Here is a 27,200-nt window from a genome sequence, read left to right as displayed (position 1 = left end):
AGTTCACACACACCAAATTACCAAAAAATAGTTGCCAGGTTGGTAGCAAATTTCAGGATAGTTCAGTTGCAAAAGCTGGAAATCAGTACGTAATCCAATTTGCCCTTCTTTTTCATAGCAGTTTTAAAAGTTTGAAAGTTGAATACATAACTTACCCTCTGTTAAACTGATTAGAATTGGAATGTTATTACATCCTAAACAGATGAAAAATTTCATCTTTTGTTTCCCTGTTGAGTGGGCTGCTTTTAAACATTCTCTGTAATCCTCTTCCTAAAGTGGTGTCTGGAAGCCTTAGCCAGCACAAGATGCTGCGATGTGCCTGTTCAGTGATGCCTAGGTACTATCAACACCCTTTACTCTGCGCATATCTTGCATTGGTCACAATCTTTAGCATCTTTTGGGGCTGGGGCATAATTCCATGAGACTCCTTGTCACTGTCACTGCGGTATGTGCTGCTGCAGCAGGGACTGAAGAACCAGTTGTGTACTCTTCAGTTTGTATTGTGGAGTGGTGTTGTCTAGGACAATTCACCTGCTCCTTGCAGTTATCCACCAGACCTTGATTTTGCATCTTTCAGGATCAATGAAACTTGCACAATCATCCCTTTATGGCAGTGGTATATTGCCAAAATAACATTGCATAGGAACAACGTGTACTCTACTGTTGAGAAACACCCATGTACCAGAGCGCGGTGGGTTCTGTGAACCAGCAAATCCAGTGATAAAACGTATTCTTAGCATTCACAGAAGGCAAAATGTAGTGGAATGGTACACCTAATTGAAATAGCTTGCAGAATCAGTCTATAAATCATCTTTCACTTCTCCATTTAACGGCAGCTTACAAGTTCAGGAAAAATACCCATACCCTAGTAGCAGGTAAAAGTAAAATTAACCCCTTTCTCTCCTTGACAAAAAAAAGCCCTAAACCACCTGCTATGCTGTGATCTTTCTGCATATCCTTTCCTTTAGATGTTGGAAGTCAGAAATACCTTCCCGTACATCTTTCATAGTCATTGTTTTGACAGTGCATTTCCACTCATCCCTTCTGTTTCTGCAGGAAAATACCGAACTAAATGTAGTTCAATAGTCTCCCTTTCCTGGTGCCTCACAGCTAAGCTCATTTCTAATGTTGCAGTGTCTCAGCAGCAGCAGGAAATTGGAAAACAGGTTTGACTATTCAAAATCAGTGCTCCACTGTAGATGTGACTTTAGCAACTTAAATCGTCATTTAAAGCCTGAAATTGCATCAAGGAAGTATAGAAATATTCACTAGGGGGAAAAGAGGGAGTGGGGAGAAAGGTTGGTATAGCTCGCCATCTTCCACTACTGCAGTTGAGAAGTTTGTCCGTTTTTCCTGCTAAAGAAGCAGTGATCATACAGGCAGTTCCACTGGGAGAGGTGCAGAGGAACAGGGCGGGAGGTGACAGTGGGAGGGTGAAAAGATGAAATGCTTCATACCCAGTATAATGTTAGGACCTCATTTATTCACAGAAATGCAGAGTGGCTGCAGAACAAGGGTGGAGTGATTACGTTACAAGCAGTTGCCTTGCAGTTGCAATCTCATTTTTGTATCCTAAATGAGGGAAACATGAACATGTACATAAATTAATCAGTGTGAGGGACTTCTTTGTTACCGAGAGTCAGAATTGTCCTGTGTTTGCAGTGGTGAGCACCTCCTTCCAGCTGGTTGGGAGCTAAAAGACATTAGCTGAGAAACAATAACCTTAAGACAGTAGTTCCATTAAAATGGAACAAGCGTGCCTAACCCTTCTGATGTCATTTGATTTCAGTCATAAAAGAGGAAACTAACCAGAGTGAAATGGCTGAAGACCTGTGCAAGATAGGGTCAGAAAGATCCCTCGTGCTGGATAGACTAGCAAGTAACGTCGCCAAACGTAAGAGCTCTATGCCTCAGAAATTTGTTGGTAAGAGTTAAACGTTTGCTGTCTCCTAAAAAATAAAACAACAAAACCCAAAAAACATCTCACAGGATTTTTACTTTTGCTTTATGATTTTATTTGTTTTACTAAATTAGCAATATCTATCTCTATAGAAACAGATACAGCAATGTGTTGGGGGAATAAAGAAAGCAACAAAACTTCTCCAGCATACATTTCTGCATGTCTAATTTTCCACATTTGAAGATTAATTTTAAGTCTTTTTCCTATCTTTTTCTAATGCTTATAAACCAGATCATTACAAGATCTGGACAGGCTCTTGAAGCTGCCTTAAGAACCTGAAGATAGGAATAGAAGTTTCCTGTTGGGAAAGCATTTGACCACACTTTCAGGATTATTTTATTAACTTCCTAGATAACATCCAGATCTGGGCATATTGGTGTTTGTGAAAGCATTTGTGAATAGTTGAGCACAGGCTGAAAAATATTCTTCACCCCTTCATAAAGTCTGTATACTGTTACAGCCCAAAATCATCATGGAAATAAATAAACCTAGTCTGAGAATAATACCCAAATTAAAAGATCTTTGGGTACATTCTGTAAGTGATGCAAAAACTTCATGCCCGTTTGCACCTAGTAGTTTTTGTCTTAATGAAAAAATGGAGGCTACATCTATATTGTTCTGCTTGGTAAGCCTGTACTTGGTAGTAGTTACATCAGTTTTGAGACCCACAGACAGTATTTTGTCAGCTATGTAGAGTTAGTCTTAAATAAATAAAAACAGGGGAGGTCGGAGGACAACATACACTCATATCTAGTTAGATTCTTTTATAATTCTCTGTGCATTCATTTTTGTCATTCTTAAGGAGACAACCAAAGAAAACAGAAATCTTTGAAATAGAACACATATTAAGAAGGTCTTCAGTCAAAAGTCAAGGCAAAAAAAGACCAGTTTATGGGATGGAAATTCCAGATATACCTTTTTCAGTGAGAGCACAAGGGTGAAAGGAAAATTGGTATTTCTGAGACAAGGAAAGGGGAATCTCAGCTATGTCAGGAGGTGCAACAGAAAGTTTGAAATGAAAGTCCAAGGTTATTTTCAAGTCCAAAGGCAATCAATTCCAGGAGGCAGTCATGGTTAAGAAATGCTTATGCTTATAAAAAAGGACAAAAGTCGTAGTAGTAGTTAGCAAAGATCTATCACCTATGTAAGGCAAACCTCATTCATTTAGACACTGTGGTAACTGATTGCATTCAGCAAAATACTAATTCTATGAAAGCTCCAGGAAGACCAGAAGTGTTAAAATTTAAAAGGTACTAGCAAGTATCCTATATGGGATGTATCCATGGGTGTGGACTAGCTTTTTCATTCTCCTTTTCTCTCTTCGCCCTGAGAAACAGCAAAGACAGCCAGTTTAACTATGAGTTTTAGGAGGGCAGAACTTCTTGTCAGTTATTCAGGGTGTGGTGTAGGAAGACAACCTAATGACAGCAGATATTTATGGAAATTTGCTAACCTTCAAACGGACGGACTTTCTGACAAGAAAATGCACCCGGATCCTTTCCTTTCCAATCCTCACCTGCTGTTTCATGTAATAGGTACATTCCTGATTAACACAAGGTTAGGCCGGCTGGTCAGGAGAGCTTTTGGGTAATAAAATATGTTTATTGCTCCTGTAGATTATCGTGTCATCCCAATCCCCGTGCTGAATTCCCAGGAGAAGGAACAAATGGCAGCCTTCACATAAGGGAAAGACTGCTGCTTCTCTCGGTTTTCTCAAGGCTAAATTCATTACCTTTCAAAAGTGAGATTGTTCACCAAATTAAGCCAGTTATCTGTAAAATTCTCTCTGTATTCCAAACTGGAATAGCTCCCAGACCCGAAAGCAGAACTGGGCCATCCAAACCAGAGAGTGAGAACTGCAGGTGAGGTTGTTACGTTTATCATGTTAAAACAATTAGGCCGCAAAGAAAAGAGAGTTGTTAAAAACAAACCAAATAAAAAAGTGCCCACATGCATAGAGTGCATTTTTACAATTTAGGTATCTGCTGCAGAGACCTGAGCAATGCAAAGCTTGAAGTGCATCAAACCATTAGCAGTTTAATTTACTTATGCTCTAATAACCACAGAAATAAGCTATTATTTTTAATGAGTTCAAATATTACCTGCATTGCCCAGATATAGAAATGATACCTGCCTACCTCAAGTTTGTGTCTGTTTCAGACACTCTGCTTGGAAACAAATTTTCCTTATGAGCACTTGAACCTCTCAGTCCGGCTACCAACTAGTTATGCTACATAAATCAAATACTACCCAAAAAACCAACTATTAAAATTATGCCTTCTGTATGCCCAAAATTTTGTGTATAATGAAGACTTTTCAGTGGTATACAATGCCCATGGAATATAAATGATTTTGACCTCATATCCTCATTTTTTCCTCCTTGAGTCAAGGGTATACATTCATATTAGGAGAGTTCTTCTATTTTAATTCAAGAGTCTTTCACAACACCTATTTTGAATCTTAAGCCTCAAACTGCCTGAAAACTACAGCATTAGAAAGGGTAAATGTGGAAGAAAAAAGCATGCACCCCGGTAGAGGGGTGCTCAAATCGGCAGAGTAATAGGGAGAGGAAACAAGGAGAAGCAGAAGTTTGCACAGCACAGACAGAAGGGGCTTGTACCCTAAATCCCTTATGCAAACTTAGTCAATGCTCACAATGTTTCTTTCTCTGCTTGTAGAGCATGGACAAACTAGTATGAAACCGTACCTTGTTGGAAATGTAGACTGCAGGACTTTCTACACTTTAGCCCTGTCATTGCAGTGCTGTCAGCCTAGAAGTTTTCTGGGCTCTTCACTGACTTTGAATAGCCAATTTGGGTATCATCTGGGTGGGAGGTTGTTGATAGATTAATTTGCCAATCTTCTGGTAAATTTTCCATGCTTCTATTAGCATTTCTTTTGGAAAAATTGGGATTTTCCTAGGCTTACCAGCAAATGTCATGTTGATTAGGAAATGGTGACAGCACCTTACAGAGATGTTTATGGCTTTCAATGAATTTCCCAAGATCTGTATAGCTAGGAAATCCATCCAGACTGTAAAGAATGTATTATTGCTAGTCCCTAGGAACCTGTGGAAATTTTTTACCCCTTCGCATTTGCACAAATTTATTAGGGGCCTGATAACAACAGTTTGGAAGACTGTTCAGGTTCATAAAATCAGCATCTGTACATTTAAATAGTTTTTCTCACTCCTAACTTTCAACTTCTCTATTTTGCTTAGTCCTATCTGTCCCAGAATTCTAAGAAATCGTAGTGATACTCAAGGGTTCAATATGAGAGTATCCAGCTAGAGATACATTAGTGCAGTTTGGTTTCAAGAAAATTAAGAGTCCCCCCCTTTACTTTTGGCATCCCAAGTCATAGTTGAAATTACAAGTAATAAGTAACCTTGCTCTATACAGGGCTTTTTACCTCTTAAGAAAAATACATTCCAACCGCATACACACTTAAATATTTCCCATGGTTCTTGACTGCTCCCGCAGATGGTAACTTTTTGACACAAAATCTCTAGGAATACGTGTAGCTTATGGTAATGTGTCTAACGTGGCTTATTCAAAAAACAAGGTGTGGGGGGGAGGTGGCAATATGAAAAGTTAAGGTTTTGTTGATTTTCCTCTGAAATTACATACAAGCACATTGCCAGTATGGATTATCCGTAAGAAATTGAAGGTCTAAAACTAAAACATACAATTTCCAGTATGGAACTAATATTTTAGGGGAAAATATTCGTAGTGTGCTTCGTGCTGTGAAGCATGAAGGCCAGGCTCACTGTGACTGTGCTGGTACATTGTCTTCCCTAACCACAAAGGCATGCCTCAGTTCACTGTAGGAGGTAGGCGAAGGAGTCCATTTAGAAAGGAGAGAGGATGAAGCACTCAATCTGTAGCTCCCATGAGTCCCCATATAATTATGTCCAGAGTCTGTTTTCATCCACTTATTTTTCTAAAGACCTCAAATTATTTTGCAGATTAAAAAAAAAAGAAACACCAGCCAACCTACTTTATTATGACCAGCTCTGTTAGAGAACTATGAATACCTCAGGTGAATTTCAGAGGTGGATTTGATCAACTCTTTTCTTCCACGTGGCTGTTTTATTAATCTATGATGTTCAGTTCCTTAATTATGTAGAAATCAACCTCTAACCCCGGATTGTTTTTCACTGCAGGTGAGAAATGTCTTCCTGATCTTCCATATGATGCCACCACCAACTATGAGAAGGAGAATGAGATAATGCAGACCCACGTTATAGACCAGGCCATTAATAATGCCATCAGTTACCTGGGGGCAGAGTCCTTGCGTCCCCTTGTCCAGACACCACCAGGTGGTTCTGAGGTGGTGCCCGTCATCAGCCCCATGTATCAGCTCCACAAACCTCTTGGAGACAGTCAGGCTCGCTCCAACCATACAGCTCAGGACAGCGCAGTGGAAAACTTGTTGCTGCTTTCCAAAGCCAAATCTGTCTCCTCCGAACGAGACGCCTCTCCCAGCAACAGCTGCCAAGACTCAACAGATACAGAGAGCAATAACGAGGAACGCAGTGGGTTAATTTACCTGACAAACCACATAGGTCCCCATGCAAGAAATGGCATCTCTATAAAAGAAGAAAACAGGCAATATGATGTCTTGAGGGCAGGTACTGACAATTCCCAGGATGCTTTCAAAGTCATCAGCAGCAATGGGGAGCAAGTGAAAGTTTACAAGTGCGAACACTGTCGAGTCCTTTTCTTGGATCACGTGATGTATACGATCCATATGGGCTGCCACGGGTTCCGTGATCCTTTTGAATGCAACATGTGTGGCTACCATAGCCAGGACAGGTATGAATTCTCTTCCCACATAACTCGAGGGGAGCACCGTTTCCACATGGGTTAAAACTCCTCCGGCACAGATCTAGCCTCAACAGCTGCATTACTGGAGCTGCATGAGCCACAACAGCAACAAAGCACAAGTCAGCTGGACAGTAAAAGTAACAAGAGAATCAAAAGTTCAGCTATCTTCTCCCACAAGAAAAGATTTTTTCCTTTTGGTAGCATGCATTGCAACTCAGTTTTCTAATACTAAAGTTTTTACTGAAAATGTTTGATCACCAAAAACCTTTATTAATGTAAGTAGGAGCTTTTGTAGTTACATAGTTGAAAGCCCTTCCCTTAACTGATGCTTCTTGCAAACCTCCCTTGCCAAAACTGTTAACCATGCACAGGATGCACCACACGGATGAGGATGCAACAGGCAGGAGCGACCAAGCTTTCTCTCTTAACACCGTGAGTGTAGGGCTCTTACACCAGATGTATGGTTTTTGACTTCCTGGTATTATTTGACTCTTTTGGAAGATTAAACTCAGCTAAAGATGGAGGGCCCCATCTCAGATGGCTTCACAGGCAGCTGTGGTGGGACAGGACCCCCCAGCCAGAGGGTTCTGAGTTGCTTTGGTGATAGAAAGGAGAACATTTCCACCTGCAAGGGTGCTGCTGGTATTGACATCACGGCATGCCCTGTTTGTGTCACTAGGGAGGCAAGCAGGTATGTGAAAGATAGAAGAAACACCCTTGTAATATACTCTGTGAAGTATTAATTGCATTTAATGTATAGAAAAAAGGGTATTGTTGGCTCTTCTTTGAATAAATGTTTTCCCTTCCTATCCAATAAACCCCCACTTTTTGTTAAGCAACCCCTCCTCTCTCTGCATAAATGTTACAATGTATTTAATTTTTCTTTTTTTCTTTTTAAAGTTTTAGTTATTTAGAAAAGTATGATGTACAGTTGAGAAAAGCGCTAGCTAGAAATATATGTGGGGAAGGTCTCCTTATGCACATTTTTCATCTTTTAAATCTGCCTGGAAAATATCCAAAATCTCTCTCTTACCTATGAAAAAAAATCCGATTTTCTTGCACAGATGTACTCCTGTAGATTTGTGGCTTTACTTGTAAGTGTTGCACTTAATTATTTTTAAAGCACTGAGCTGAATTAAAACAGCCAGTTGAAATTTGTAGCTTGCTTTTTTCCTGGCACTTGCTGTTTAATGAGAGACCAGGCCCCACAAAGGTGCTGAGAACCCTGGCTTCCTATTCAACAAATCATTTCACCATGTGCTTTAAGTTACTTCTACTTCAGTGGAACTAATCTTAAGCTTAAAAAAATGGCGTTTTGCTGAATGGAGACGAGAGACTGCAGCATTTTGCGGAGTGCAGTGAAGTCCACCAAGAGCTTTTTCCATGGTGGCTTCTGCTGCATATACTCCAGTCAGCATGAAGACTTCTATGAGAAATACATTTTATTTCCCCAAACACAATTGATATTTTTAAAAAAAACACCTTTTTTTAAAGCTTCTACTTAACTTCCTCTTCCAAATAGTTCATTCCTCTCCCTAAACACCCTCGTATTTTACAATTGGGCAAAAAAGAAATGTTTTCAGCTGCATAAAAATCTGTTGGTGCTGGGCAACATTCATAAAAATAACCTATCTTATTAACTTAATTTATAAATACTTCCACTCTGCATAGTAGTGGATGTTCTGCAATAAACACAATCATATAACCAACAAGATTAGCAGTTACACGTTCTGTATTCACAAGTGCATGCAAGCACATACGCTTTTTACAAAAGAGATTCGATGGAACCATGAACGCTTGTAGCTAGGCCAGTTTGGCCTGATATGTGTAGCTATATTTGATATAAATTTCCTATATATACATACCATTACAAGCACGCAGAGTTCCTTCTTCTGCTTTCACTTTTGCAGGTGTAAGTCAGAAGCAACAACACTCAAGTTAGAGGAAAGATACTGATGAAATAATGATTACAAATATATGCTTTTACAATCTCACATCTTAGCTTTTCATGCCAACCGTAAGACATGTACTTCATGTGACACGTGGACACACAGGTATTTTTACATACATGTGTGCATACCTGTTTAGTAGCTTTGTCACCAGATGTGCATGTAGACTGATGCATACACCCGCAACAGTGAAAACAAATTACTAGTACACGTTAGGTAGCATAGTGCCTACAGGATGGCCAGTGACACCACCACCCCCCCAGAAATTGAGTAGTGTAAACTACAAGCCAAAGGTGATCCCCTCTACTCCCACATTATCAGTCAGTTGCCTTAGAAGACATTACTGCTTTTTGCCTTCCAGCCTGAGACACTGTGCAGGGGGTGGACACAAGGAATCATTGGCCACTTTCATGCATGCCCCAGCCACATTTTTTTCATCAACGCCTGCCGCGCCTTCAGCTTCAAGACAGGCTGTACGTGGCAGGTACCTGAGGTATTACCAAATATTTTGTACAGGGGTGACCTGAAGAGGACCTTCAAGCCAGAAGCTTACAGCGATGTTTGCTTTATTATTTTTTCTTTAAATAAACTTAAACGGGGTTAATTTTTTCGTAGCTGGTAGGGATACATTCAGCTGTTCCTACCCTTCCCCACTTTTGATTGATACCAACCAAAAGAAGGGACAGAGGAATTTTGCAGCCCTGCTGCAACGTCCTGTGTGGAGTCAGATTTTGGCTGTATGGAAACATTCTGCTTTTATTGCTCTTACACCTCTTTCCTACTGTTCTTAGAGTTAGGCCACCACATACCCCATGCCGTAATTTTTTAAACATTTCATTTTAAGACACCGCAAGCTATAAAGAGGAGGGGGACAGAAGTTTACTCAGGTGGTTTTGTTTCTTTGCTTTTACCAAAATCCAACACAAATAAAGCCACATTAATTAACCATGTAGACAAGCATAGCTCCAGTGGAGTTTAAGACTGCCTTGAACTTCAGCTTTTAAATGTGATTTCTGATTACTGGGTAGGTTCACTGCCTTTGCAACATCTCTGTGCACACACGCACGTGTATGAGTTCCTGTGTTGCTTTTCTTGCTGACAAGCACATGCCTTATCTGTGGTTTTGTGTATCATTAATGTTTTATATACATACATATATGTATATATATATAAAATGGTTCATATGACATGATGATGCACTGTCAGTCACAGTGGGTTTGTTTCCTGGGTCTGGACTTTTCTTATTTATACTATAACAGAATATATTGATGTTGTCTATTAAACAGTACAGTAGTATAAGTAAGTATATTAAGACACAGTGTATCAGAGGGCATAGTCTAAAGGCAGGAGCAAACAGCATTCTCTGTTCACAAAGGAGCTTTTTTAGGTTTGCTTTTTTCAGGGGTTTGGTTTTTTTTGTTTTTGCACAAAATCAACTTCAATTTGTCTAGAAACAAGTGTTTCAATAATTTTATTTATGGACATATGCAAAGATGTCATGAAAATAGGATGTTGTGTGTGTACATCAAAACAAACTGTGCCCTCAGAAGACTAGTTTAGTGTAATCTCCCTTTTTCTCTTTTTTTGCTATGGTGCAATACCCTGGTATGGTTTAGCTGAACCCTAAAACGAGTAAATATGGTGAATGGCTTTAAGTTTATATATGTTTCAAAAAAACTGCTTCCCAGCCCTTCCCCAGACACTGCCTTTTCTAATAGAAAAGTTGTATTTACACACTTTTTTTTTCCTGTGATTTTATATTGTAACTTCATTTTTCTTTAAAAACATTGTATTTAAAAAAAAACAAGCAAATTTCATAAAAATTGGAAATGTTATTAAATTATGTCTGCGAAGTGAGATGTATCTTTTAAGAGAACATGGTAAAAAAACCCCAAACCCTAGAATATTTCTGTCACGCCTCTAGTGAGTGAAGAAGTTGTTCGGTACAGCTGGAGGCCCTGGGGGGGTGGGGGGGGTGGGGGGAGGTGGTGACTGTGTGTGCATGGGGGCAACATATGGTGAGAGGCAGGTAGACAGCTCCATAGGCAGCGAGGGAGCGCTGAGCATCGTGCACGGCCTCAGCCTCTGCTGCCACACCTATAGCCTGCATCATGATGAGTTCATCCTTGCTGTCCTCACAACTCATCTTCTGGGGGGGGGGGGGTGGGGTGGGGGGGAAAAGTCACGCTGTGTCTGTCACCTTGCACTCACCAGCTACATGAAACAGCCTTGCCAAGCCAGCTCCAGCTGAAGGTCAAGTTCTAAACTGGCTACCTCCTACCCAGCATGTCCCTGGCCACAAAACTCACCCAGTACTGCGAGCGGCTGACTTTGAGAAGGTTGCTTCCTTTCCAGCCTTCTCCTCCTGCCCTTCCCTCCCACCAGCCAGCCAAAGTCATTACAGAACACAATTACTTCTGCATGTAGAGTCATGGTAATTCAAACTAAAACACTGAGAAATTATGTCTACTCTTTGCCATAACAAAGGTGATTTCTCTGCGGGTGTCCCCGTTTCCTTCAGATTCCAGCACAGTAAATTTCACATCACATATTTAATGCAAACAAGAATCACTGTTTTGCTTAGAAAAAGCACCGTTTATAAAGTTTCACAAATATTTCTATTTATAAAACTGTATTATTATGAAAAAAATGAGATTATAAAAAAACCCCAAACTCTAATGGTATTGCAATCAATTCTTTTACAGGTTCCCAAAATCTAAATTTTCCTTAAATTGCTGTGATATGGTTTCATCATAAAATATGACTACTTTTCTATAAGAAGGAACCTTTTAACATCCTAATTCTTTTGTTCCCCATCATAGCTAGGTCTCAGTAAATGAAATTAACTACAAATTTCTATTTTAGCAAGTGACTCTTCTGCAAAGTAAATACGGTCTGTTCATCACCATCATCAACACAAAAATAGACCAAATGTAATGTTCTCAATCGATGTTATTAAATCCTTGAACTAAAGCAGAAATATCCGCAGATTTAAATGCAAGTTTCTGCACCTAAAAATCTATTCTGTGTATCTATCTGAGATATTACCTCTCAAAGTCTTTCTTAAAATCATCATATTTATGGGTTTTTTTCCTATCCAATAGCTTAATTAATTACATCAGAAACTGGTTAGGTGCCAAAATACAAATTGTTATACACACACACACAACTTATGACTACCAGGGGTGAGTATTTTCAGCCTCGAGTCCCCGAACAGGCTTCCCAATCTGTATATATGAGCATCTAAACACTGCTAATCTAATCTAATCTAATCTAATCTAATCAATCTAATCTAATCTAATCTAATCTAAACAGTATTAAGATGTGCTCAGTAACCAATGTTTTCCTTGTCAGTCTTTGAAATGAAGACATACACTAAAACACACGAGGTTCTTTTAGTAAATGTCAAAATGAGAATTCGGAGCCAGACCTGGAGCATGTAGATCTGATAATCTCACCATTTCCTGTTTTTTCCGAAGGAGGGATGGGGGTGGGAATCGCTCAACATCTTATTTGGGGAAAAGGGGTTCAAAATGCTCCTGACTTTGCCAATACACTGAGGATATTGCACTGGTTTTGTCAGCTTGTGAGATGGTCAAAAATAAAGGAGAAGCTTTCACTGAAAGCTTCAAATTTCAACAGCAGCAACAATTTGGAAGCTGAAAATGTTGCAACTGGGAAACCAAAATATTTGATTTCTGAAAAAACTGTTCCTGCCTCTCTGGCAAGCCAGAGCTCTGTGGCATCCTTCCCTGCTATGGTCCAGCCAGGTTGTGTCCACCATCATGAAACACAGTTAACTTCTTCTCTGGAAGGAAAACGCTGCATGAACACAAATTCTGGTCCAAATGCATCATGAAAGACAAAAATCCCTCAGATCTGGCCTGCGGAAGGCACAAGAAGTCTTAATCTTAACAGGAGAGCCATTATCCCAGTTTTTCAATTTTAATTTTTGATGCTTTTTTTTTTTTTTTTTTTTTTTTTGGCTGCACAGACTTTGAATTTTCAGGGCTGCTGAACATGCAATTTGCATTGAAGTTACCAGCTGCTGCAGACATGCAGTGTTTCTGAAATCCTGCCATAATTGCCAGAAGATGGGTATTCAGAAAACAGGAGGGCCAAAAATTTGCAGTTTCCCTGAAAAAGGGATGGATAGATGGGTGTGAGAAATCCAAATCCAGGCTTCAGACAGCAGGAGTTCATCACATTTAAGCAAAAAAAAAAAAGGATTCAGTCAGCATGGCTGAAACCCTGCTCTTGCTAAATGACCAGATCCCTGTTAACTGCAGTGAGACTTGCCGCAGTTAGCACTGCAACATTATTTTGTTGGTTTGGGTTTTTTTGGTTGTTGTTTGTTGTGGGTTTTTTTAATATAAGGTACGAGCTCACTGCTTTGAAGCCCATCCCAGGACAGGGAACAATTCCCAGTTTTATCTGTCCCAACCACACATGAACCGTGAGTGATAGAGGGCAGCTGCTGCTGTTGCTGCCGCTGGTGGCGGCTGCAAATCACACAAACCAACGCCTTCCTGTCCCTTGGGAGAGAAGTGAAGGTTCTGGTTTATAAGCAGTTAGAGAAGAAAAGAAAAAAAAAAAAAAAGAAAAAAAAATCTACACCTTGCAGCAGACAGTGAGCCTGGGGCTGGCAGGGTGAGGAAGTTAATCAGCACCGAGCAGGCTGTTCGGGATGAGGCCAAACAGATGGCTCGTCTCTGAAACGGCAAAACGGGAAGCAGATGTGGCCACCGCTTCTCCCCATGCATAACTGGGAACCAGCCGGTTGGTGAGGAAATTTGCATAACAAGGATAATTTGGTATCAAAACTGTCCCTAGAAGTGATCTGAATGGATCTGGGCACAGTTGACAGTTTTCACTTCTTGTTTCCCACTCAATGTTCAACCAGATTAAATTTTAATTTTGAACCTACTGTTTGCCTGAGGTTGCTCTCAGCTATCTTCTAAGGAAACCCATGATGCAGGCAGGGAGGGCTCAGCAGGTCTCTGCTGAAGCTCTCAGGGCCAAGACCCTGATCTCTGCTCAGTCAGCTGAAGTTCCAGTAGGCTCTGATTTTCAATTTAAAGTCCATAAAGTTCATATCATCCTATGTACAACCAGAAAACCTGAGCCAGAGCTAATGTCCTCTATTTGCACACGCTGAAATTCATAGAGCCTGGATATGGATATACTACAAGCCTGGGCTAACACCCTTTGTAAGCTCCTTACTACCAAGAGCAGAGCCAAGAGCCCCAGATGAGCCCAGCATCTCTCCCTGCTGGCCTGGGGGAGCAGGAGTGGGGGGACCTCCACCTGCAAAGACCCACCAGCCTGTCAGAGCCTCTGCACCTGCCAGTGTTGCACAAAAAAACTTTACCAAAAAAACAGGGAAAATAACATGAGTATTGAGGGGGCACTTCAGCACGTAGGTATGAGGCACTACACGAAGGGGTTTCTTTTTTCCTATTCCTCCCTATTTTGTCTCAAAGGACATAGTAAAGCCTGTTTGACTACATCTTTTACTTCACGGTGTTCCTGTTGCATTGACAAGGACAAGGACTAGATGTACTGCAGCCTTAATATAAGAGCTCTTAACATCAAGGGAGGTTCAAACCTGGATTCAAACACTCCAGTTTTGTTTCACTGATAGTTGTAGTGTACAAAAAAGGTACCTTCATCATCTTAGAGAGATTCCTGCGTGTATTCATTGGAGAAAATATAGGCTTATTCTCCACCTGCATTGAAGAAAAACAAGAGGGAGTAAATACTTCCTGAAAACATTTGTGGGCACCAACAGAAACATTGTTATATGAATTTTTAATTTTTTTTTAGCACAGCGTGTATGGATTTAATTCCCTATCTCAGAAGTCCTACTCTGAAACATTCACAAACTATTTTTGCATCGCATCCAGTCACTTGGTTCTAGACTAATAATATATATAGTATTTTATTTGCATAGTCTAGCAAATGCACATGGGAAATGCACTTAACACACACATGTATGTAGGGGGTTTTTTGGACTCATTAAATATTCATACAAATTAGAATGATTACTTCTGCTTTGGAAACATCTGTCTTACTGTCCCTTCGTAAATGAAAGCTGGCTGAGACACAAGCCAGTTTTAATAAGGTCTAACGCTGATACTATGACAGTACCCAACAGAATTTCTATTGCAGTAACCAGAGTAAAACCTGAATAAGTGAAAATAATCAAGCTGCTGAAGAACACACAGTACTAATAAACCCTGAAGTTCATGCACCTTACAGCATGCTGCTTCTCCCCAAGTCATGACTTACGTTGCATTTAACTGACCTTAAAACAAAGACTGGATCCTGATCAGCAGAAAGAGTAGAAATACACAAGAAAAGCCAAAGTGGTTTCAGGAAAACAATGAAATGCATGTATTAATAGACTACAAAGTCTAAAATTAAGCAATTTCAACAAAATTCCCAAAGCCCAAACCAGGAGAAGGAGACTATAGGCATTTGCCCTGCATTTCGTTAAATAGTTCTTGACAACTGAATCATAATCTGGTCACTGAAGGTAGGGGCAAATGTACCAGAAGTGATAGGAAGACCAGAAGGGAAATGAAGGGTGGTAGAAGATTGGGTGGAAAAATTAACACATCAAGTTCAGCAGTGAAGAAATTACTCTCTACCTAAGGGTTATTACCACAGAATTAAGAAAAGCCAAATCCAGTGCATTTCAGGGGAAAAAAATTCTACCATTCTTAACAGTTGCATGCCTTTTATAATGTGAAAGAGTTGGCCTCTTCTCTTGATTATCCTTAAATCTAAAATCGATTTATGAACTAAAACTGTTTTTTGTTTGGATTTTAGCAACTTCCTCCCCCTGCCAAATCCAGGCAGCCAACGCAGGTGTTCTTGCTACAGTCATACTTCCTTTTTTTCAGTACTTGACTGAAAAAGCAGAGAATCACATACTGTAAATCCTTTTTAACAATTCATGTTGTTATTCTTGTTTAAAATATATATCTCTTTACTTAATATCCCAGTCCCTGGAGACACACAGTTCTGAAGAATATCTGTTTTTGTTTCAAATACAGAGGTGTGTAGCTCTGTTGACTTGGCGGGTGGGAGGTGGGAGGGGTAGGTAAGATTACAATAAGTGAAAATTACTCTGAACCACAGGGGAATATAATTTCATACCATTATCTTTAAATTTATTCTATAGTTTCCAAAATCTAAGACACATTTTCTGAAAAGCTGGTAAACAGCAGCACTACTGTGAAACTATTACAACCTTGCCCCTTCCCTGAAAGGGAAAATGTAGCACAACAAAAGCCTAAAATTCCTTGTATAAGATCATGCAACGAGTTTTTGACAAAATCAGGATCGGTAGCCAGGTGTCCTAAGACTTGCTTATTCGCCAGCCACAGACCAGGCTTCCCCTTCAGTGGGTAGTAAACTCAGGAATCCATATTTGCAGATCCTTGCACTAACTCCTAAGAACTGTAAAAAGGCCACAGGTCTAAGAATTCAGGCTTCAGATTGCCTCAAAGCCTCTGCACGTGTGTGCATGCTCTATATGTGTATGCACTATATGTGTGTCTAATTCAAGCTATTCAACAAGTTATATATTTTTAACCAACAGTTGCCAGTTTTCCTTCCATGTCTTTGCTACTGAAAACATCTTCTGTTACCTAAATTTACAGAATATTTTGACCAAACAAACAAAGATACACAACCCTTTCCATGAGCAGTTGTTGAAGTTAAGACAGCTTTTGCCTTACAAAACGTCTTTAAGTGATGCACAGGTAAAAAGGAAAACAATATTGGGAGAGGGGCCCTCTGGTGTGGGGCACTGTGGGCCCTCTCTCGGTTTTCCTACGGACACATAATGAGCTGCTCAAATATCAGTCTTATGGTAACCAACCGATTTAACAAATTGGGATGCTTTTCTAAGCCTTAAAAACACAATGCAAAAATAATTTATTTACCTTCCAAGCTATCTTGGGAAAAATAACCAAAACCAAACAAAAAACCAACAGGGCAACGGTCACATGAAAATATTATGCTCCGAAGCAAAAATAAACCTGTGACGGCTTAATTAGCAGGCTAATTTACAACAGACAACAGAAGGCTCGCTGGAAACTTTGCACAAGTACCAACGTGCAAAATAGAAACTTCAGATAAGCTGTGGAAAGAGGGTGGGATTTCCAGAAAATAGGGAAGGACTTGTTACACCCTCCTTGTCAAATTTTGCAGGATCACCGCAGCTTCTCTGGAGAAACAGTATGTTCACAGAGGGAAAGCTAAGAGCTTTCCTTTTGGTTCTGCTTCTCCTGCATAAACTGCTTGCCTAATTTCCTTTGCAATTAGAGAAATGTTTGACTCAAACCCCTATCCTTTCCACACATTACTGTGCTGTGTACTTTTGCTACTAAGCCTCTGGTCACTTCCATAATTTTGTGTTATGAATAATATATCGATACCTTACTTTTTCTCAAACCATAGGCTGCACCAACACTAAGCAAGGTAAAGTCACCAGGGCGGCAATGTGAGGATGGTGCCGTCCAGCAGCTCCCAGCAGAGTCCCTCCAAAGGCGTGCAGGGCTGGAGGGACAAGTCCCTTTGCTGTTCCATGCCATGCCAACACGGGAAGTTACACAGCCCAGCTTTCTCAGTGCTTTCTGAGGTCATACTCGGAGCTTTTTCTCCAGAGAAGCAGAATAAATGCTTCGTCATTAGTAGGCAAGCAGGATCTTGCTTTCTAAGCTCTCCCATCACGACTGCCTCCCGACTACAGGTCAGTACCTTCTCCAGAGTATGCGCACCCAGCACCTTCAGCCTGTGACGTGCCCAGGGGAAGCCCATCAGCTCCTCAAGTGTCCGAGCTGCAGCAAGGGCATGGGACTGTGCAGGGGGAGGGTGGGCAGCACCCCAGCCCCAGCCCTGAGCCATCAGACAGCTGCCTCGGGGCCACTCATCTGCCCACGGTCTAAACCAGGTGCCTCGAGACACCCCATCTCCTCACGGGGGATGTACTCAGCCCCACGGCATACCTTGACAAGTTGGCTAGCGTGTAGTTAGCAAGGAAGTACCTAGAAGAAACAAACACACAGAGGTTTGGCAGAAGTGGGGAGGGGAAACTAAATTTACACAATATTAAAAATATTGGGGGGGCAGTAAAATAAAAAAAAAATAACTTCTTCAGAAAATTGCACTTGTCTCATCCTGGGCTTCTTTGGACTAAGCCAGCCTCTGCACCAGGAAAACACTGGGAGGAATGAAGGCTGATGGGAAAAAGACACTGGCTTTTGCAGTTAGCTTTCTAAAAAGTTTTATTGCAGTGATAACAGGAAAAGGAGAAAACAAAAAAAGAAAAACAAAAGGAATAGTAAAAATGCCATGTACAATCAGCATCCAAAAAGTGGGCCTGGAAACTGCTCCTGTGAAGATGGATATTTCAGAGAAGGGATTATTAATTTTTTTTTAAACAGCTACTTTTCTAAAAAAGGTAGTATCATATTAGTTTCAATTTTAACTATATATCTGGAAAAAATAAAATAGAGATTTTGGATTGACTTACGAAAGTCTCGAAATACTACACAAAAAATTCCCAGACACCACAGAGTATCTCAGCCTGCTTTAGACACAAAAATTCAGTGCAGGATCCAAGAGTGCACCTCTCTCCGTTCCACAGGCAGGACAGCTATGTTACAGGGCATCATCCCAGACACCAACAGGAGACTCCCCAGTGGTCACCCCTAGCAAGGTTTCAGTAGCAGCATGTCCAGACCTATAGGACAGAATGAGAGAGATGTTATCAACATTTCCTCTCTCTTCCCTCAGACGAGACTGGTCTTTAAAGCCAACGGTCCCTTGGAAAAAGGGAATTGCAGCGGCACATGGCTCCCCCCACAACCATCCATGCCGCCACTCTGTGCCATCACCTTTCTAGGGCTTTGCCAAGCAACACTACCGTGTTGAAGAGAGAATCTGTAGTCCGGTAATATTTTGGTTGAGCAAAAGGCATGGCTGAAACAGGCTGCCTGACTCAAAGAGCATACGCTTCCTGTTGTTGGCAGAAAGTGAGACTTCGCGCTGTTCCCCCTTGCTTCCTTTAAAAACAGTGCCAGGAATTGATGTAAATGGGCTGCCCTGCCAAGCATCTGACCCGCAAAGCAGGGAAGTGAGAAACTGTAGGACTCCAGAGGACAGAGCAGTAGTAGCCACATATAGCTCAATATATATGTTTTTTTAATATATTTGATCAATGATCATGGATGGCATCAGCGATTTTCACTGAGCGCGTGCTCAAAGGGCTGATGTGTTCAGCAGCTCCAGATAATTCTTTCTCCGGAGAAACCAGTCAAGTGGTTTCTTCAGTCACAACTGTCTACAGTGCTGACCACAGAAGGGCATGTCTCACCCTGCCCAGGCATCTCCCTCAAACGTTAGCAGAGGGATCACCCAGAAAGTTCACTAATCACCCAGCTGGTAGGAGTTCTGTCTTCTGGGACTTCTGTCAGGTGGGACAGGAGAAGGTCCCTGCAATGCTGGGCTAAGAGTGGTGCCAGATGTTCAACCCTGTTACAACAGCACTAATGATTTTTACTTGCGAGGCAACACGAGGACAGCAACAAATGCCATTTGCTATCAACCAAAACTCAAATGATTTGAGACTGTTGAATTGATAATTGGACCGGGCTCCTGCTACCCACCTGCTATGTGTCCACATTTCAATGCATTCTCAGGGTCTTCAGCCTGGGAGACTGCTCATAACTGCTCATTTACTCACCTATTAGAACTCCCAAGATCGAGGCCCAGTTTCAACGCAAATACACTGTATTGGGATTTTCACCTCTTTTCCCAACCCCAGTGTAACATTACAGCCTGAGACACACAGTAAAATTAATCTTTAAAAATCCTGTCTGTTAAATAGAGAGTTCTAGAAATGTCAGGCTGTTTTCACTGCTCCCTCCAAAAAGATCTGAAAAATCAAAGTCTACCCAACGAATCAACAATAATCCTTAATAAAATGCCAGTAACAAGTCATTAATACTGGATGATTTTTAGTGACAAACCAAGGAAACGTAACTTTTGATTACCCTTGGGCTTTCCTTAAGAAATTGGGTGGACTTCTTTGGGAAAAGATCTCCATCTGGTGGCAGGCTATAAAAAAGATCAAGTCAACACCACAGAGGCGTTGCTTTCACTTGAAAAGGCTGCCGTTACTGTAAGTGAAGTGGATTTGGTTTTTAATTCAATTTTTTTCTCCATAAATTTCTAAACCTTATATAGGATCAACTGAGCAAAGCATCTTTTAGCCTTGCTACGTCTGTCCTAAACGTGTGTCTAGCAAAAGCATTTGAGCTCCTCTGGCTCCCGTACCCCATCACACACTTTTTCCTGCTGAGAGTGCTGTAGGAAAGACATCCCCAGCCTGTGGATGCTAAGGAGCAGTACCACTGCCACCCGCACCTGCAGGCAGATGTGTCCAGGATATTAGGACTCACCTACAGATGACTATATCCCTTGAGAGTGAAATAAATAAGGCGGTGCTCCTTTGCCACTGCTGTAAGGGCAGTAAGATTCTTAAAAGATGTCATTTTTTATGGGGATTCTTCTGTATAGATAAAAGGTAGCCTTTCCTGGTATAAATTACCCCTACTCTGGCGTCACTAGAGGAGGGGGTTGTACTGCTGTAACTATCTGGGGAGTTGTACTACCATAACTATTTTAAAAGCACATGAGAAATAGCCTTCACGAATGAGACTGCAAAGGAGCAGTCCCCAGCATGCTCAAGTTCGCCCCTTCTGAGACACTTACAGACAGAGCATTAGTATATATATTTTAGCAGATGACAGCAAAAGTTTCTGAAAACTTGTTCTTGAAGTTCTCTTGCGTTTCTTTGGTGTAAAAATTCTGGCTTTTTAATGACTTCAGATATCACAATGCTTTAATTATCACATTTGATTTTTCTCAGTCAGCTATAGGATTCACCGTCATATGACAGTAAGGCACCATATTAAGCAGGGTGGAATCTTTTAAGTTTATCATTAAAATCACTGCAAAAATCACGAGGGACGTTCAGAAAACAACAGACTAATCACAGAACCTGGGACAAATTGCCTATTAACTCCTCCCTTGTCACTGCAAGCCTATTTTCTACCTCTTCCTTCTCTCTTCTTGTAACTATACCAGCCCAGAGTTTCTGTGACCTTCTTGAAAGTGGAGTTTTTCTTTTTTCTAATTTTATGACATCACTGCTAAATGTATGCTTTTATATAACATTATCCCATGAACAGATACGAAGAAATGTATCATTGCTGAAATAACTTCAAAGTATACATGTCTATTTGCATCTTTATATGTAATCAATTCTACATGTAAATCAATTTCCCCACAACACGTCTCCATTTTCTCTGTCAATTCTTTACGAATTTTACCCTTTTTCAAGGGGTAGCTGGCACCAGAAAAGCTTGCAGAAAGCAGCTTCCAGAGTTCATGCCTTGTCTGGAAAAAAAATATCCAAAACTCAAGAAAAATCACGAGTTGCTATGACTGTGCTTCTCATGGCCATACTCTTCACTACAACAGATATATATCCATTCTGTAGCACAAATAATTGGTATGCAAGAAATGCAATATATCAAGAGTACTGAAGCTCCCTATGTCAATATTTCACACTTCTTATTCCTTTAGTTTTCATATTTGGAAAAAAAATCCATAGGTGAAGTAATAACGAAGGCCAAAGTTCTCCTTCAGAATACTGAATCAAGTATATGAGCACAAGCTATTTCACGACAACTCTTGTAAGAAATTTCATGGGTTACATCAGGTCTGCAAGGATAAGCAGCCACTGGTTGTAACTGGCACAAAATAAAATTATTTATTTGGAAAAGGAGAAAACCGACTTGTAGCTCTTCACCACCACTCAGTAATGTTTCCAGCTGGTGAGACCTATTAATCAAAATGATTCTGTGTAACAGGTTTAGGTGGAAGGACCATTCCAACTGACAGAGACATCCTTTCCTCTGGCTGTAGGTAAAAAGTCACCAAAGACAGTTTTGCTAATATCAGTAAATAGAGTAAAAAAAAATCACATAAGCTACTCTAAATTTAAAAGTAGAACCTAGGCAATTTTATCTCGCATTACATTTTAAGCCACAGTACAGAACTCAAAACCTGTAAGAATTTGGTAGAAATTTTCACAAGCCACTGCCTAGGACTTTTTGATCCAATTCTAGTAAAAAAGTCAGTATTACCCTTTTTTTTCCTGACGGTAAATACACAATTATTCTAGATGGTCTTTCAAAGCAATGCGTTAGCAGACCCACATTTAGTTTCATGTGCCCAGGTGTTTCCACTTTACAAAGCCCAGTGAGAATTTCAGATTGCAGGATTCCAGTTCCAAAAGCAGGCAAACTAATCTGGAACTGGAATTTTCCATTGGCATAATTTAAGGAAAGCCTCAGATCCTGGAAGCTTTTTTCATGTGGCTTTGGTGGAAAGCCTCAGAACAGCCCGGCTGTATTTCTAGCACGGATGTTTGATTGTGCCGCATACACCGATAGCCCAAGGAAGACGTGGTACGCTCAGGAGTATGACAGAACACAAGATGCCACTCTACCCCCGAAGTCTACAAGTAACTTCAACTCAAACACAGGGGCACTCTCAGGCTTAGGGTGTTGTTAGGGAATGTGAGAGATCACCTAAGCTGCGCACATCCAAGTCAGGATGAACTGCGTGGTTGTGATGCTACAACCAAATCCACAGCAGCAGCCTTTCCCCTGCCTGAGCCTGCACAGCTGAAGGTTCACCTTTTTCTGGTCCCCCCCTCCCTGCCCAGCTAGCAACTCCAGTCGAGCCCAGCTGGATAAATGGCAGTTGTTCTCCTTTTCCCCAGTAACCTACAGTGCGGAAGCACATCTCTTTGCCAGCCAAAAAGCAGATTCAGTATCTTTTCAGCACCCCTGCAGCTGACATTCACTTTCCTTCACCCTCAGCTTCTGAATGAGAAAAATACCGCCTTTTGCTTTGCTGCTGCATCTTCCTCTGCCAAAGAAAACAACTTAATATTCCTCTAGAACAGGTAACATGCCTTGGCAGTATGGGAAAAAGAATACAGGACATTGTCTTACCTTCTGTGAGTCTTTTACAACTCTTGAATGATAGTTTCTGAAGATACAAATTACTGAAATAATTGTAACACCAAGGCACAGTTAATTGTAAAACCATATTCAATGTGCAGCTATAGACAAGCAGCAAGGCCAGATCAAAGATTTCACAGGGGTCTTTCCTGCAGCAGTGTCAATGATTTCATTAGTGACATAAGCAACGGAAAGGTGAGGCTCCTCCACATAACTTTGCTGTTGAAACAAAGCTAAGACAGGAAAACACAGCAACTTGAGAACAACTTTGCTGAAAATTACCTGCAAACCAAAAAGGAAAAACAAGCATGCCCCAGCGAGAAGTTCCTCTACCTTCCACCCTGGAAACCACGTTCAGTCCTTCTGCTCTGCTCCAGCTTCCTCCCTGATCACTGATGAGCACTGCCCTGTTTGGGGTATCATAATGCAGGAGACACAAAGCCACAGAAGTGATCAGAAGTCTAATTGACAGGACATAAGAGTGGAAGAATGAAATTTATTTACTCTAGGCAGTACTGTAATGCCAAATGACAACAGACCTCAACTGTTTTAAGTACCTGCTACAAAGGGGAAATAAACATTTCCCCATATCTGTGAGCAATAAGGACAGGATAAGGCATGAAACATTTGCATTTAGCAACAGAGATGAGGCACTGAGGAAGAATTTTGCCTGTCTTCAAACTTGCTAAAGAAGATTCTAGGCAAGAAAGCCATTTTACTGATGGTTAACATGGGGTATTTATCAGACTGTGTTTGCATAGCAGCATACACTGTATATAGGAAGTCCAGTGACTGTATGGGTATGAACATTCAGTAGTAAAATGGTTTAAGTCCAGAAAGAGACCAAGGTTTTTATAAATACTGAATGTCTTAATGAACAAACCAGGCAAAACACGCACCAGGAATCACAAAAATTAATTCACCCTACGGATACGAGAATTTAAGAGTCCTTTCCAGACCCAGAACTTTGTGATAATGCAGTTTTGGCTTCACATGTATGAGCCAAGATTATATGAATTTTCTGACCCAACAGACAAAACCAAGTACTACACATCCATTAGTACTGCAAGTGCTTATAGCTAGAGCACGATACATGACTGCTTTTCTGCAGATAAAGAATGGTAATAGAATATTAAAAGGTAAGGCTGAGAGATCTAGCCTTTGGGAATTTTATCTCAGTACCTTCACTAAGCACTGCAGTTATGTGAATTGTTCTGCTGAAGGCACCTATGCTGGGTGTAGGCGTGAAGGGTTTTGTAGCTGGGGAGGGCTGCGGGGTGGCCTCCATGGGAAGAGGCCGGGGGCTTCCCTATGCTGGACACAGCTGGTTCCAACAGACCCACGGTGGAGCAGATATCCACACTGCAGCCCATGCCACAGCAGATGGATATTCCCAAAGAAACTGCAGTCTGCAGCGTGCCCACACCAGAGCAGAGTTAAAACATGAGGGGGAAGGAGCTGCAATGAGAAACTGCTACGTGCTGACTGCAACCTCCCACCTCCCTGAACCCCACGGCAGCCGGGCAGGAGAGCTGGGAGTGAAGTCAAATCTGGGATAGCAGGGAGGAAAGGAGTTGTTACGGAGTTAAGGGTTTTTTTCTTTGTCACTACCCAAATCTATTTTACCTGGCAACAAGTTAATAAGCCAAGTCAGTTTTGCCCACAACGGTAACTGGTGAGTGATCTCCTCGTCTCTCTCTCCCATCCTGTTTCCTCCCCCTGTGCCACTGAGGAGGGGGAGTGAGTCGAGGGGCTCCGTGGGCACCTGGCTGTTAGCCAAGGTTAACCAGCAAGAGTATCTCTTAGGGAAGAAAACTATTTGTGAGCCTTCTTTCAAAGCTCTCTCCCAAGACCAATCTTTCATTTAAATTACAAAGGGCTGTGCACTCATGAGTTTGAAGACCAGTGCTTTGTACAGCTACAGTTCAAAGCATCTTCTAAGTCTTAGTAAATGTACATGCCCACCAAGACCAATCCCTCACTGCCATCAAAATTACAGTTTTAATAGGAAGAGTGTTGGGGGTTCTGTTTATTTGGTGGCTTTTTTTTTTCCAATGACATGCTGGCTTGGGAGTAGTTCCATAATTTCTATTAGAAAAAGAGAAATTGCCTTATTTCAGTAAGACAATCTTAACATGCTTTCAGAGACCTGTCTGGTTTGCATCCACTTGCCGTTAGCAGACGACAATCATTGCCGCTCCATCAGCTTCTTACCTAGTTGTGCGGGCAGAGTTTTCTGTAAACGAAAATTCATCTGGGGACTTCATACTGCTCTGAGACAATTCAGCTGACTCAAATACAAGACGCATTGCGAAAATGAAGAGTCTGAATTGCCTTGATTATTAATAAGACCTCACTTTTCCAGGACTGCAGTTATTTACCTTTAAGAGAAACTAAGAGATTGTCCACCAAATGTTACTGAACCACAAAACCAGAGGAGAGTCCTGCATTTCTTCTTACAAAGTTCAGCCAGCCAAAAGGAATAAATAACGAAGTACACAGGTTTCTGCATACACTAAACAGATCCATTAAAGTGGATTTATCTGCACCATTTCCCTTAAATTACAATCATGCCCTACTTTTGTGCAATTTTCTGTATTTTGTGAAATTATGTTACCAGCGATCTAATCTCGTTTGGTGGGACTGTTATAGCAGGTTATGAAATACACATTGGGCTAATATTGGAAGTCCTGCTGACTTGTGAGTCCTGCAGCATAACCTGAATATTGCTGGATGGCTGGAGAGATAGTCATATTACCTGCATCATTACGAAAAAAAAAAGAAATAGAATAAACTTTACCTAATGTTCCCTTTCAAAATTTCTGTGTTTTCTAAAACAAAAGCATGTTCATGTAATTCAAGAGAGTGCTAAGTAATTAATAATCTAAGTAGGAGGAAGAATACTCCTGTCTGGTGCTATGGTTCTGCCTTTTACTCTTTCACAAGTTCCACTTTGCAGGAGAAAAAGAGAATGGCACAGCACTTCTCTCCCAGTCCTTGTTGTCTTAGGAGGCTTTTTATTCTTCTGTCATTATGTGCATTCTCTCTGGTCCTTTCAGTAGAGCCATTTCCATTAAAATATGAATATTCAGATACGCAGATGAGCACAGTATGCTCACACAGCACACCAGAATAATTCCCAGCATAAATAAGACAATTATTTAATCATACATAAGGGTTTCATTACCCTTGAGCAACCCTTAGGTTTTACTAAACAATTAAGATTCTCTGGGGTTTTCATTCACTTGCCTGAAAAGAGATTTTAAAGAACATGTTTTCATCAGGCTTGGAGAGATGTTTGGAGAGCAAAAATCATACCTAGTACATGTTTTTAGCTCTCCAGTACTAAATTTGTAAAAGCAGATTTAATCTCATAATCTTTACCCAAGTGGCACAAAAGTCAATCAGTTTGGACCACAAAACACAATTGTTCTGATGAAATAAATTATTCTACTTTCACTATTTCAAAAATTAAGATAAATTCTTATAGCTGAATTTTTACACCTTTACAAAACAATTTCTCTTACTTACCAGGTTTTATTGAAAACATAAGCTAAGAATATAACTCACTTTTTTTTATATTTAAATGACAATGAGCTCTAAGAAATGCAGTCTTCCAAATTACTCTGAGATCAAGGTTCACTATAGTGTCACAGCCCCCGTAGCTCCCAAATGGCTTCAAAAATGCCAGCTAAACAGCATTTATCCACTTTTAGAAAACTCTAAGTAAGACTAGCTTTTAAGCTCTTGCGTGTTGCCCAATTGGAGAAAAAGCGCTTTAAAGAAACCGACAATAAAGCGTGGACACCACAGTAGCCAGCTCTGCCACACTAACAAAAGAATCCAGAGGAAAGCTTTTACTTTGCATTCAGGGGCAGCTCTGTCCAGCCAGTGGACGAGGACTTGTTACATGAACAAAAGGCTGGGCATTTTTTTCAGACCTTAGGTAACACCACCAAATAAAAGCTAGCTAGGGATTTTACCATTGTTGCATGAACATTTTTTAAGGAGCAGTGGAACCCAGTCGACACTGGGACATAGGATTTCTCCTTCCTAGCCACCAGAGCCCAGGTGGGTGCACACTCAGACGAAGGCTTCTCCTGCCTTGGTCCAATGCATGCAGTTGCCGCTGGTTTTGTTTGTGGGTCCAGCCAGGAGTGAGGCTGAGCCCCTAATCCCCAACAGCGGACACACACAAACACACACACACAGACAAGGACAGAGTGAGCAGTGGCTTTGCCAGCACACTATGTGCAAGTGCACTCACAGAAACCAAACAACAAAGCATCACCTTTTCTATCTCCAGCCACACAGGGCTGAAGCTCACCAGCGAGACACACAGGCCCCT

General features: G+C 41.0%; 1 protein-coding gene across 16 annotated transcripts in view; it reads left to right on the top strand.

The window, feature by feature from the left end:
- The window catches only part of IKZF1 (IKAROS family zinc finger 1), a 70,779-nt gene extending 60,198 nt beyond the window's left edge, over positions 1 to 10,581 (top strand). For 10 of the 16 annotated variants that reach the window (XM_056330467.1, XM_056330468.1, XM_056330466.1 and 7 more), the window contains 2 exons: positions 1,790 to 1,924; positions 6,126 to 10,581. In XM_056330467.1, the coding sequence (XP_056186442.1) occupies positions 1,790 to 1,924; positions 6,126 to 6,832 (842 nt within the window). In that variant the 3' untranslated portion in view covers positions 6,833 to 10,581. The remainder of the gene's footprint in view (positions 1 to 1,789; positions 1,925 to 6,125) is intronic. The other 6 variants (XM_056330475.1, XM_056330461.1, XM_056330470.1 and 3 more) reach the window with 2 other exon arrangements.
- The last annotated feature ends 16,619 nt before the right edge of the window (positions 10,582 to 27,200 follow it).

This window comes from Falco biarmicus, chromosome 3, assembly GCF_023638135.1.
Source record: "Falco biarmicus isolate bFalBia1 chromosome 3, bFalBia1.pri, whole genome shotgun sequence".
Classification (NCBI taxonomy): Eukaryota; Metazoa; Chordata; class Aves; order Falconiformes; family Falconidae; genus Falco; species Falco biarmicus.
This window is presented reverse-complemented; position numbering and strand designations above follow the sequence as displayed.